Raw genomic sequence first — 14,516 nt, forward strand, 5'->3', positions numbered from 1 at the left:
ATTAAAAACATGTTGTGAAATTTTTTTTGAAGTTCTTAAAAAAAGTTCACTCTTTGAATTTAAATTGCTGATAATATGCTGACTTTCTAAAAGGAATGTTATTGGATTAGGTGTAGAGTCTGATTTTAATTTTTTCAATAATTCCTTGCATTCAACTAACTTTGACACAATATCTTCAATATGACCAGCACACAACAACCATGAACTTTCATCAAGTTCCCGATTATTTTTTGGAATGTCATCTGATAGTTGATCAGTAGAAATCTGTGAACATATGTTAATAAACATTAGTAAATTGACATCAATAATAAAGTATATAAATAATATATATATATATATATATATATATATACACTTAGATTTAAGAAAACATACTGTACGAATAAGTTACTATTGGGATATGGAAATAAATTTGAATTGTGGGGAACTTTATAGATTTTATATTACTAACATATTATAATAAGTAAAAATATTATTTGTACCAATTAATTTACCATATAAGAAACTATTGTAATCAACACATTATACTAACCACATATTTTATTGGAATTATCAAATCAATTATAATCACTATATTGTACTATTTACTAACACCATATTTTATTGTAATCACAATTATAAATTATAAGAAAACTAACCAACATATTTAAAACATTGAATTATATAACCAAATATTTAATCTAACCATTTAATCATAGATTATATTATAATCAAAACATTTAATCAAAACTATATATACAACATATACATCATATATTCATATTATATAACGATAATACTTTAAATGTAAAAGCATACAGAAATTGTAATGTATGTCTTATATCAATAACTTGTAATCGATTATTGTAAACACTATAATATTATAATAATTTGTAACTTAACCATTTTGTACTGAACTTTAAAAGATTTCTGGCTTTGAGACATAAACTTTTTTTTTCGTGGGGAGGTACAACGTGCTCTGATAGTCAAATATAATATATAAATTACCATAGCCAACAATACTCTAAACCTTGGGGGCATAAAGGACATCCTTATAGTTATGTTAGGATGGGCCACCAGGCAAGCAATGATTGAGTATAATTAAACTAGGACCGGACCTAAAAACAAAAGTTAAAAACAATCAAAAGTATCATCACCCGTGTGCTTCATATCCGCTGGAGATAATAATATATAATTACTATCCGGTGACATATTATGGATACGTAATTACCACCCGGTAGAGTATATTAATTGCGGAATCACTCACCCGATAGAATATTATAGTCATATAATTGACGCACGCTATCGCCCGGATAACGCAAAGCGTGGGCAGAAGCGGATGCAGGTGCAGATGACCAACAGGAGTCTGAGGGTACCGCGGGAGTCCCTAGACGATATAAAAGGGGGTCCAGATTAGGCACAATTCAGACGTGATCCACCAGAGTTAGAACGAGCACCTTCACGTCACCCAGATCAATAGTTTTGTTATTTGGACATAGAATATTTTTCACAAGTTCAATTAAATTAATTAATTGGACTTAGAATAATTTTAAATAAAAAACACTTAGAATTATTTCAAGAGTTTTCATTTATTTCACAAACAACCTTTCCGATTCGACATCATTCAACTGATTGTACGTGGCACGTTACATTATTCTCTATATCCATTTCTTTATTCAAAACACTATAACGCTTGGTACTATCAGAGAAAAATACGTATAAACTTTCTAAATTACCAATCATATTTGATATAATTAGACTTGCATTACAGCCATGTTCAAGGAATGTATTCATTCTATAAGCTTGACAAGGAATATAATAAACTTCATGGTCTACTAATTTGGAAAGATTAACTTGTGTTCCATTTAATGACCCTGACATATTACTTGCAAAGTCATATGATTGAAATGATAAATTATCAGTATTTAGAGTGTTCTTCTTTAATATACCAACAATTTGCTTTGCTGTGCCCAGTCCAGTTTTATCAATTCCTTCATTTATTTCCAATAGCCTCTCCATTGCTTTCCCTTCATTATTAATATAACGTACACAAACTGCCGACCTATCTTATGGGAAATATCAGGAGTTGTATCAGCCATTACTGAATATAAATTGGCATCTTGAACTTCTTTTATAATAATTTTTTTAACTTCATTACATAAAATTTCAATCATTTCATTTTGAGATCGAGGTCCAATATATGACACTTTATATGAACGCATTGAAATATCCTTTATCCACCTATTCATTAAAGGATTGTGTCTTGAAATTAATTGAACAATCTGATTAAAATTACCTCCAGATTCATCTCCATCACTACGAAAAGCTAACACTTGTCTTGCTAACGTTCGAACAATGTCAAACAAGATCACAATAACTTGCCTGTTAAACTCTTTTTCATGTTCCAATGTAATTAATTCATTTCTTTTTGCACTATTCATAATTACATCTATGTGATTTGTGTTCTTCATAGAACTGCAATAATCACCTAAGGAAGCTTTATGAGATAATGAAGTGAAATGTTGTTCTAATTTACCTAGCTTGGATTTTCCTCTACTCTTCATTTTGTGCCATGTTCTAACACCTTCGTCCATCCAAGCAGTATTTGAAAACATTTTTCCTGCCGTTTTAGGAAATAAAGAACAAACAAAACAATACGCAGCGTCTGTTGCTAAACTATACTCTAATTTTGGATATTCATTATACCATGACGAATAAAAGCTTTGTTGTTTTACTTTATCAATATTATTATTAATTGGGTATTTTATAAGTTTTGGCTGGTGTGGGCCCATTGCTATAAGATATTATCTTTGAGATGAAGTAATAACTAGCCCTCTTTTACCTTGATCATGTTCAATAAGTTGATTGGAATGTTGGTTTGATTGATCATCAAATGAATTAAAAACATGTTGTGAAATTTTTTTTGAAGTTCTTAAAAAAAGTTCACTCTTTGAATTTAAATTGCTGATAATATGCTGACTTTCTAAAAGGAATGTTATTGGATTAGGTGTAGAGTCTGATTTTAATTTTTTCAATAATTCCTTGCATTCAACTAACTTTGACACAATATCTTCAATATGACCAGCACACAACAACCATGAACTTTCATCAAGTTCCCGATTATTTTTTGGAATGTCATCTGATAGTTGATCAGTAGAAATCTGTGAACATATGTTAATAAACATTAGTAAATTGACATCAATAATAAAGTATATAAATAAATATATATCTATAAAAAAAAGTACAATAATATATACGTTAAAAATTAAAATAGCAAATACACAATAGCATATCAACAGTCAACACTTATTGTCAAATTACATTTAGGAAATAAATAATTTTATTTTTACTACTGTAAACTCCCCTAGATGTCAGGACGGTCGGCGGAGGTGTTCGCCCCCTTCCTGTCATCTAGTGTCAGTACTGGCCGAGTGGCGGAGTCTCGCGGATGTTAAGCTAGTGAATAGTTGCGTTGTTGTTAAAGTTTAAGTTATAAAATATATTATATACAGAGAAGTTAACACTACTTACACATTCCTCAAAACACTCAATGTTAACATCTATGGCAGTCGATGTTGTTGGTGTCTCATGGGTATCAAGGAATGGTATATCAAGTGATTCTGGTGGCTAAAAAAACAAAAAAATAAATATTTAATGAATATAGCTTAGGATAATTATAATTATCATAACTAGTAAGAAGATAAAATTGAAAAAATATACTAACTCATATCTCATAAGAAAATAATTTGTGATTATTTTACAGCTAAAAGTTTCATACATACTGATTCATTTAAAAATACCTTTGGAGGGAGATGGTCTAAGTTAATATTTATAGCATAACTTAGGTTAATTTGTTTTTATTAATTAATACTACTTACACATTCCTTAGAACACTCAATATTAACATCTATATCCGTCGATGTTGTTGGTGTCTCATGGGTAACATCAAGGAATGGCATATCAAGTGATTCTGATGGCTAAAAAAACAATAATTAATATATCTTAGGAAAATTATAATTATCATAATTAGTAGGAAGATAACTACAAAATATATACAATTGTAAAAATATATTATTCATAGAACATAGGTATCTCATAAAATAATTTGTGATAATTTTACAGCTAACCCACTGTGCATTCGATCAATAACACATCTCAGAGATGGTTATTTTGAAGTCTCAAATGTGACTTCTCATTTTAACGTCTATTTGATATCAATGAGATGGTCTAAAATTACTGCTCAGAAACAACATCTCCAAAACTGTACATAGATGTTATAAAAATTGTCACATTTATAGATATCTAGACGATGTGTATAATTTTAAGTACATGTGTAGTAACATAGTAATGTTCAAAATATGTTGTATAGAAGTTATTTATACGTCTTATTTTGGTAAATTTGTAATGATTAATTTGAACTTCACATGGACGTCACATATACATCGATAAACAAATATACATATATATATATATATATATATTTGTAACACAACCGTGTATATATGTATTTAATGATTCTAATGTTTTTTTATAATTTAAATATATATATACATAATATTATTGTAACCAATAATAATACCAATAATCTATATATAGATAGAGATACGTAGTTAATATAATATTATAACGTCGTGATCCCAAACTAAGATAAAAAAAACCCCGTGGTTGCGATGACACTCGTTTATTGAAAAAAATAATAATAATAGACATATTATTATAATATCTATTATAGATAATAAAAAAAAAATAATATCCATAATGGTAGTAATATATTATTATATTATACATTATATTACAATCGTTCATCTTCGGCCGTCTTGTTATTTGAGGTTACTTAAAAAGTTATTTTATATTAGTTTTTTATGCGTTATAATGCTTTATGTTATACTTGTTTTGGGTTATTGACGTCTTGGACTTTTCGTCTGGCTTTCTGGCGTCTGAGTAACGCTTAAGCTCGACGGTTTTTTATTTTGTTAAAACACCTAAATTCTTCTGAATTAAAAATTGTGTTTGTGAGTTCGCGATGTATTAAATAATTGTCTGTGCCGCCAGTCGAGGTAATATTAAGCACGTGCTTAATATTTGTGGTTTATTTCACGTCACAATAATATTATATTATTATTATTGTGATCCGGTTATTAAAATTGAAGTATAATATATATCTAGAATACCTAGAATCTAGATATATTAATATTTTGTTCTATTTCGTTACTGCCGTCGCCGATTATACTTCAAAATGGAGGATACTACCTCATCACAAAAACTTAAAGTAAGTAATAGTATTATACTACCTAAGTATTATTAATTATGGTTACCCCATTATGTACAAAATTGTACATAATAATATACCTAATATAGTAATATATATTTACTTACCAGCACATTTCTTATATCTAATACAGTAATATCTATTAAGTAGTATATTATGCAGGTACACTATATACTAATGCTAATGAGAACCAAACATGAAACCAGTAAATATGAAATAATATTGATTATTGAATGCCTATTAATACATAGTTAGATGCTCAATATGCTCGCTAATCGCTATAGGTATAATTATTGTTTTTTTAATAAATCATTTTCAGTGGATAATTGGTTTCTTTGAAAAAGAAAATAAATATTCTGTAATACCAGATAATTGGCTCACTACTACAGGTATCGGAAGTCGGACTGAGTATTGGTGCAAATGGCCTACTAAGCATGTAACATCAACAATGATAATAAAAGAAAACAACTTCATCCAAGTTGGAATACATTTCCCGTAAAAATAATAGAAATATTTGGTATGTTTAAATATTTTTTTATTAAATAAAATATATATTTTGTGTTTTTAAGTAGATATACCTACCTAAATATAACTTGATGTAGGTAAATATTATACACATATTTATGTCTATAGTTTAAACTTGATTGAATACTAAACAAGCATAAAATAATATTATAATATTAATATATTAACCACTATATTAAGTTATCCAAAAAATTTAAAAAAAACTGTTATCAATCAAAATATAAAAAAGCGTGGTCAAGTAGGTGCTCTAAAATTATTCGTTAGGTAGTAAGTAGTAGGTACGTAATCGTTATTTTACGAGTGAATTATGGATTTCGTAAAAAATTGAACTAATAATAAAATTTAATATTTAATAATCTAATTTTTCAATCGCGATAAGAATAACCATGATGAACTTTGTATTACATTTACAAGTATTTTGACTTAACCAAAAAACTTAAATAAAAATTATATTTATAAAAAAAAAAAAAACTAAACAAAAACGAATATTTCAAATGTATATAATATATAGCCTTAACAAGCGAACTATTTTGAAAATTAAACTACGTAAAGAAAATATTAATCCTAATAAATAGTGAAATTTGCAAGTACCTATCTACGACTTATACTTTTTAAATAATAACAAATATTGAAAATCGTTTGAGGATAAATCGTTATCGTTACTCGATGTCGTAAAAATTTTTAATTCAGACGCTTATAACTTTTTTTCTATTATAACGCTTCGAGTTTTCTCTAAAGCTGCGAGAAACCTTATATTAAATTTTCAAGTTTTTTCGGGAACCCAAATTTTTTTATCGAAATTTCAAAAATACTTTGAAAAAAAATCGAAAATTTCAGTTGTCTTTAAATAGATTTAAAAAAGGCCAATTTTGAAAATTTAACTGTGTATAGATAACACATACACAAACATTTAAATTCATCACAATTATATAAAAAAAAATTGATTTTGTCAAAAACTAAATATATATATCTAATCTATATATATATTTTAAAAAATTCTATTTTTTAAGATACTTACAAAGAAGCAGTTGTTCGAGAAGTAGAAATTTTCACATTGTCCACAGAGAGCGAAAGTGAAAAAAATAATGTGAAGAAAAAAAAAATTGTTGACAGTAATGACAGTAAGTTAAATAAACTATTACTATATAATTGTTACCATCTGTTACTTATGTGTAATTAGATATATAATTTACATTTTGAAGAATAATTTAATAACAGTTGAACCATTAGACATTAGTTGAAAAATCCATTAATAATCAATTTTTATTCAGGTACAAGTAGTGAAGATGAACCAAATATTATAAAAAAGAAAGCAACCGATTATTCATTGAAAAATAATACGAAAATGTGCAAGTATTATTATTTACTATTTTCACCATTATAATTTTTCAATCATCTATTAGGATGTAAATAACACACTTAATGTAAATTCTCTTGATAGGTAAATAATACAATTATTTTTTACCCGTATTATATTGGAAATTGAATCTAATATAGGTAAAAGTACTACATAGGTATACCTACATATTAAATATAAAATAATTTATTAGGTATATATGTATATTGTATTTACTGTTTATAGCAAATATTCAAAATATTATTGATGAACAACAATTAATACAATCAAATACTGATCTGCTAAATATACCAAGTAAGATATTATAATTGACCATTATGATATTACTATTATTATTATTAATGATGATAATGTTTTTATTTATATTAATCAATGTAGGTATTTATTATAAAATTAGTAATTATTGTATTTTTTTTTTATGTATAAGTGAATCAAATTAATGCAACATGTGTTAGCCCAGTTATACAGACTAAAAATAGTGAAAGTAATTTAATTGAGCTAAATAAAAATGATTATAACAGTAAGTAATTACAAATTTAAATTTCTTAAATATAATAAATACATAATTGAATTATTAATCATTATACTGCGTTTTTATTTTTATTAGTTTATTCTTAGAGAAAAATGCACAAGAACTTTATCTGGACTCTATTAATGCAGCTTCTCAAAATTTGTTTGACTTTGACTCTAGTAGTATTGATGCTGAATTTAGTCTCGGTAAAAAGAGATTACAGCATTATAAATTTAAAATCTATATTTGTGTATATTTTTATTTTTAGCTGTAACACAAATTGGGAATGATGCCACTCTACAACAACTGGTAAACTGTACAAATTCATATTTTACCAGAATGGATAAAAAGTTGGATGTTATTATTTCTTACCTTATAAATAATTCATCTGGTGTAAAAACACTCAAGTTGGATACACAGTTTTTAAATTTATTTCCCATGAATAATGAATCAGAACTTTATGATATCGAAGAAAAAATTAAAACTGAAGAATACAATGATAAATTTGTCAGTTATGGAAATTTGTTTTAAATTTAAGAAAATAATTTTTTAAATTTGTTTTTCTAGGTTAGTTTAGTAACTTCAATTGGAGGAACAAGTCAAAAAAATGTTATAAAAAGAGTTTTATCAAAACTATTCACTAATAAATTGTCCTCTACTTGTTCCTGGACAGGATTCAAAAACAACTGTAGACTCGACCACCTTGAACTGATGAAGATAATTAAAAGTGTGTTCATTAATAGTATTATATTATATTAATTATTTAAAATGTGTTTATACTATATATGTATATTTAGTTATACAAAGTATAACTATCCTACATTTTGTATTATTTTTTTTTTTTTAGAAATATCTTGTGATAATTATCATAGTGATGAAAATAGTTTTGAGTTGTTAGTAAAAGATTGGTTTCGCCACGGTGCTCAGTGCACAAAAAGAGATGCTTTGGCTACTTTAGGTACATATATTTAGTTATATACTTATATTATTTTATTATTCAAACATAAAAACAAAAAAAAAAAAATAACTTGTTTATTTTAATAACATTCAATGTGCTGATAGGTAGATATCTCATGTTTTGTATATAATTTGTAGTACTTTTAATATTTAAAAATTTATAGTATTTTTCCATTTTTCATTATTTTAGAATTCTCGAAAAAACAAAAAACTATTGAAAATATGTCCTTAAGACATTTTCGACGACACATAAATGAAAAATTAAATCAAAATATTACATCTACTAATCCATTACTTCCAAATATTGAAACACATAATATAGAAATTCCAGTTGGGGTATCTTGTGAAAATATGATGAATTTTAATTATACATCTCAATTAGAATTACCACCCTTAACAAATAATTCAGTAAATTTAGAAGGTAATAATAATAATGATATTCAATGTGACAATGTTTCTAACTTCGAAAATAAAATTCAAAAATGGGTTTTACAATATAATGTATCAAGAAATTGTGTGAATGATTTGTTGAGAATTTTAAGATCAGAAGGTTTTGAAATACCTAAGATGTAAGGACATAAATGAAAACACCAAAAAAGCACGACGTGATAGACTTAGACCCAGAAAAATATATTCATTTCAGTCTAAAAAAATTTTTAATACATTTATTAACTTATTTCCAAAATAATATAAGCAATTTAGTAGAAATTAATATAGATTTTAATATTGACGGCTTGCAATTAGCAAAAAGCTCTAAACAACAATTTTGGCCAATTCTCTGTTCAATCTTAAATTTACCAAAAATATCAGATGCTGTCTTTGCTGTTGGTATATACTATGATACACATTGTAAACCATCTTCTATTGAAGAATTTTTAAACCCTTTCATCAATGAATTATTAAATTTATTAAATTCAGGAATAACTGTATCTAATAATAAAACATATAAAATAAAAATAAATCAAATTATATGTGACGCACCTGCAAAAGCCTTTTTATTGAATGTGAAAGGGCACAACTCTCGTTTTGGGTGCAATACATGTTGTGAAGAAGGTAGTTATTTAGAAAATAGAATGGCTTTTATGGGTGTTCATTCTCCTTTAAGAACTGATACCAGTTTTAGAATAAAATCTGATGATGAATACCATAAAGGTGTTAGTCAACTTGAAAGTTTACCAATCGATATTATTCAGACAGCATGCTTAGATTATATGCATGTAGTCTGTTTAGGTGTTATGAAAAGGCTTTTAAAGTTTTGGGTGTTAGGGTCACAACAAGTTAGAATGCTTAAAACAAACTTAGATATTTGTAATTCAGAATTAATTAAATTAAGAGAATATTTTCCTTCTGAATTTTCTAGACTGCCTAGATCTTAAAATGATATATTTTTTTGGAAAGCTACTGAATTCAGAATGTTTTTGTTATATACTGGACCAATTATATTGAAAGGGAGGATAAAAAAAAATATATACCAATATTTCATGAAACTCCATTGCGCAATAAAAATTTTAGTTACTCCAAACATTTGTATAGAATATAATAATGTAGCTCAGAAATTAATAATAGAGTTTGTTAATGAATATGCTGATTACTATGGGCAGCATTTTATGACATATAATGTACATAGCTTAATTAATTTATCATATTATGTACAAATCCATGGTTGTCTTGACAATTTCAGTGCGTTCAAATTTGAAAATTATCTAGGACAGTTAAAAAAAAGTATAAAACATTCTCGTTATCCATTACAAGAAGCTGCAAATAGGATTATTGAAAATATGAATATCATGTATAATGTAAATAATAAAACTTATCCACAGATCAGTTACATATTGGACAAATAATCTGAAAATAATCTTAATTTTTCAATAAGTAATCCTGGTATCTCTTGTTATGATTCAATTACAATCTTAAATGCTAACTATAAATTATGTATAAATGCTCCTAAAAATAACTATGTTATGTTATTAAATAATCAGGTTGCTTGTATAAAACAAATAATTTATAAACATAATGATGACAAAGTATTATTAAGCGTTTGCACTTTTCAAAGTTCAGCTTATTTTAAATCTATTGCAATTTCTTCGGATATTTTAGGTTCTGTTATCATTGATTTAAGTTCTCAGTCAGATTCTATTGAAATTTCCTTGGATAAAATTAAATATAAATGTTTTTGTATTGAAATGTCTGATAATGCTACTGTTTTTACTTTAAGCCATAATATCACATCCTAATATGTTTTTAAATAAATATCTATCTACATCATAAAATACATAATTCATTATTATATGTTACAGATTAAAATAATCAACAGGTATTCTGAAAATAAAAGTGATTGCTTATTAATTTTATATTTTTTATGTAATAATATGTACATATATTATTAATTATTATGTATTTTATTAATAGGTACATTGTTTTTTCTTATTATTATTTAATTACTTATATTATTATTATATTACTATTACATTATCTACATTACACAATGTTTGTATTTTATTATTATGTATCCTGGCTTACCTTAATTTATTATTATAAATATAAAACTATAAATTAAATTAAATTAATTTTTTGATGTATCGGTAGGTACTTAGGTAGTTAGGTATTTAAATAATTTTTTTATTATATTATTCATTCTTTTAAACTTAATCATGAATTGTTATTAAATAATGTTTTATTTTTATCATATATTATAAGTATAGTTATTATCCATATAATAATATTATAATGTTTGTATTTTATTATAATATGTATTCTACTTTACCATAGTTTACCTAAATGTATAATTATATAAATAGTATTATAATAGATTTTTGTTATATGTACTGTAATAATCCTTATTATTAGTATATAAATAATATGTATAAGTATGTATGTACTGACATTCGTTGACTTTGCTAAAAGTCCATATTATAGTAAAGCGTGTGCGCAGGTCAAAGGTGATGACTAGAAATAGAGTACACCTTGAGATCGTACGGACGTCATCATAATAAGGTGACTCCGCATAGCATAAATAGTAAGGTGATAGACAAACTCGAGGAGTCGAATACGAGAGACGACGAGAGTATGTACTTCTAAATCTAGTACAGACGTTTGTTATGTTTTAATAAATAAATACTTTGAATAATACAAACAATTGTGTATCTTTATTATACATCTAATTCTATTTCGAGTGCTGAAGCGGACACGTTACAACATTTTGGTGGCAGCGGTGTGTCGAATGTTTTAAGCTACAAATTGAATTAGAACAAAACAACGTCTTTCTAAATCCGAATTCAACGAAATCAACAATTTGACTACAATCAGAAAATCAAGTCAACTTCAATCAACAATTCAACTGCATTCAGAAAATCAAGTCAACTTCAATTAACAATTCAACTGCATTCAGAAAATCAAGTCAACCGCAATCAACAGTCAAGTCAACTTCAATCAACAATAAAATTCAACTGCAATCAACATCTACATTCTACACCAATTCAATCATCAATCGAGTCAAAGAATTTAACATGCAATTTTTATGGTAATATAATATTTTATTTATGTCAGAAATAGATACAGAATTAGAGTGGATTTTCAATTTAGCTAGTAGGGTCGAAGCAGGTGAACAAAGAAATAATTACCTAGCACACTTAGGAGTTTTAACGGAACAAATAGAACTTATTAAAATGAGCAAGTTTTGATAGCGTGATTAGGATGCTGCCAGAATTTGCAGGATTACCATCCCAAGATTTAAATTTTTTCGAAAAAAAATGCGAGTTCGTTTTTAAACATATTGAGCAGTGGCGTAGCCAGGAATTTTGTATGGGGGGGGCTAATTTTCACAAAAAAATTCAAAAAATACAAATAACATATTTCTTTTATTTACTTTTGTTTTTTAAATTGTATACATGTATAAACATTTTTATTTATTTATTATGCCTACAGGCTCCAATCTTTTAACTGCATTCTTCTTGGGGCGTTTTGAGCAAAAACTTGAATGATATCTGCTTCCTTAACAAGTTCTTTTTTATTTATATTTGCCATAGCTAAGCCATTTAATCTTTTCTCCATCATTGTTGACCTCAAGTATGTTTTCATTCTTGACAGGGTGGAAAATGTTCTTTCTGGTGTTGCAGAAGTTACAGGCAAGGTTGCAAACAACTGTAACAATAATTTAATGTTAGGTACAAGGTTAGTACAGTGGGACATTGATTCAATAGCTGAGACAGGCTTTGGTATGTTGTTAGTTTTCCATTGTTGCCTCCATAATGATAATTCAGCTTTGAGTGTAGAGTTCATATTATTAGATAAATCATTGCTGTATATTTTGGCAGCTTCTAAAATAGTTCTCTCGTCATACTCATCAAAATGACTTGGAATCAAACCTTCTAGAGGGATTATGCTAGATAGTCTATTATCGAACCGTGTATCCATTGATTGAATGAGATAATCAAGAAAAGGAAGAAATATTGATCGTTTGAAATATATTTCAGCATTTTCAGAATCAATATTTATTCTATTTATTTGTCTGTTACATTTTCGAGGCATGCGTATTTCAATATTAATTTTTTCTCCTAATTCTATTACGTTTTTAAAAACTATGTTAAACTGGTTGTCTGCATCTTCCCGAAGACTCTGTAATGCCCCTTTTATAACCATGACATCGGATAATGCTCTTGATAAGTCTTGTTGCTTAGATTGTAAAGCAACACTAAGTTGTAATGTATAAGCAAGGCAAAGCGCCGCAACATCAATAGCCACTAGAAATTCACTTTTAGTTATAGAATTTAAGTACAGTAATGCTTTACTTGAAGTTTCAGTGTTTGAATCATGTTGTAGTTCTTCAAGTGCATTAAGTATAAAAACATACAATTCTTTAAATGTCATCAAGGAGTCATGACGTTCAACCCAACGCGTCTCGCACAATGTTTTAAGTTTAGTCTTTCTCTGTTTGTTGGATTCTGTATTTGAAATTTCTGATTCTATAACAGATTTTAATTTGTCTGCTCTTTTTGCAGAAGCAGAGAAAAAAGATGCAACAGCACCAATAACTCCCATCATATGCTTTATTGAAGACACTTCGCACGCTTTAGTTATACATAAATTAAGTGAATGACTGAAACAATGGGTATAAAATGCTAATGGCTGTTCGTTTAAAATTAGTGCCTGAACACCATTGTTTTTGCCTGCCATGTTTGATCCACCATCATAGCCTTGACCCCTGAGATTATCTAAGCTAAGCCCTAGTTCTTCTAACTTTTGTTTAATAGCGTTTTTGATTGAAACTCCCGTGGTAGAAGTCATTTTGACAAACCCAAAAAGTCCTCTTGAATGACACAATTTGTTAAATCAACATATCGAATACAAACGGTCATTTGTTCTTCTGTACTTAAATCGGTGGTTTCATCACACAAAATTTTATATTTTTTTAGATTATTATTATTGTTATTATTTTTATTATTGAGGATGCAATTGTTAATGACGTGTTAGAAGCGTTACTATGCAATTCATCCGGCAAAGCGTTATGTATTACGCAACATAAAACAATAGCAAATTATAAAGATTTGATAACAGTCCTTAGAACGAATTTTGGGAACAATTTTTCGGAGACATATTTATCAAAACAACTTAATTCAATTACGCAGGCTAAATTCGAAAAAGTCCAAGACTATGCAGGTAGGGTAGAATTAGCTCTATATAAATTAATTAACGAAATGACAAAGGATAAATCTACTACGGAAAGTAAAACTATTTCTAAGGTATTGATAACGCAAGCGCAAAATATTTTTGTAGGCGGACTTTATTTTCAAATTAGAACAGTATTGAGGGCAATGAAATTAGGTAGTCTTGAAGAAATGATTAAGGCAGCGTTAGAAGAAGAACAGGCGTTAGAAAATTTAAAGCCAAAATTTGACAAACCTAACACTTCTACCTTTTCA

General features: G+C 27.1%; 1 protein-coding gene across 1 annotated transcript; it reads right to left on the reverse strand.

Annotated features, from left to right (window-relative positions):
- Positions 1-12,516: 12,516 nt before the first annotated feature.
- LOC126551134 (52 kDa repressor of the inhibitor of the protein kinase-like) lies at positions 12,517-13,881 on the reverse strand. The gene has a single exon (XM_050203905.1). The coding sequence runs from the start codon at positions 13,879-13,881 to the stop codon at positions 12,517-12,519; it is 1,365 nt and encodes a 454-aa protein (XP_050059862.1).
- Positions 13,882-14,516: the final 635 nt, after the last annotated feature.

The sequence above is a fragment of the Aphis gossypii genome, chromosome 3 (genome assembly GCF_020184175.1).
Source record: "Aphis gossypii isolate Hap1 chromosome 3, ASM2018417v2, whole genome shotgun sequence".
Lineage (NCBI taxonomy): Eukaryota > Metazoa > Arthropoda > Insecta > Hemiptera > Aphididae > Aphis > Aphis gossypii.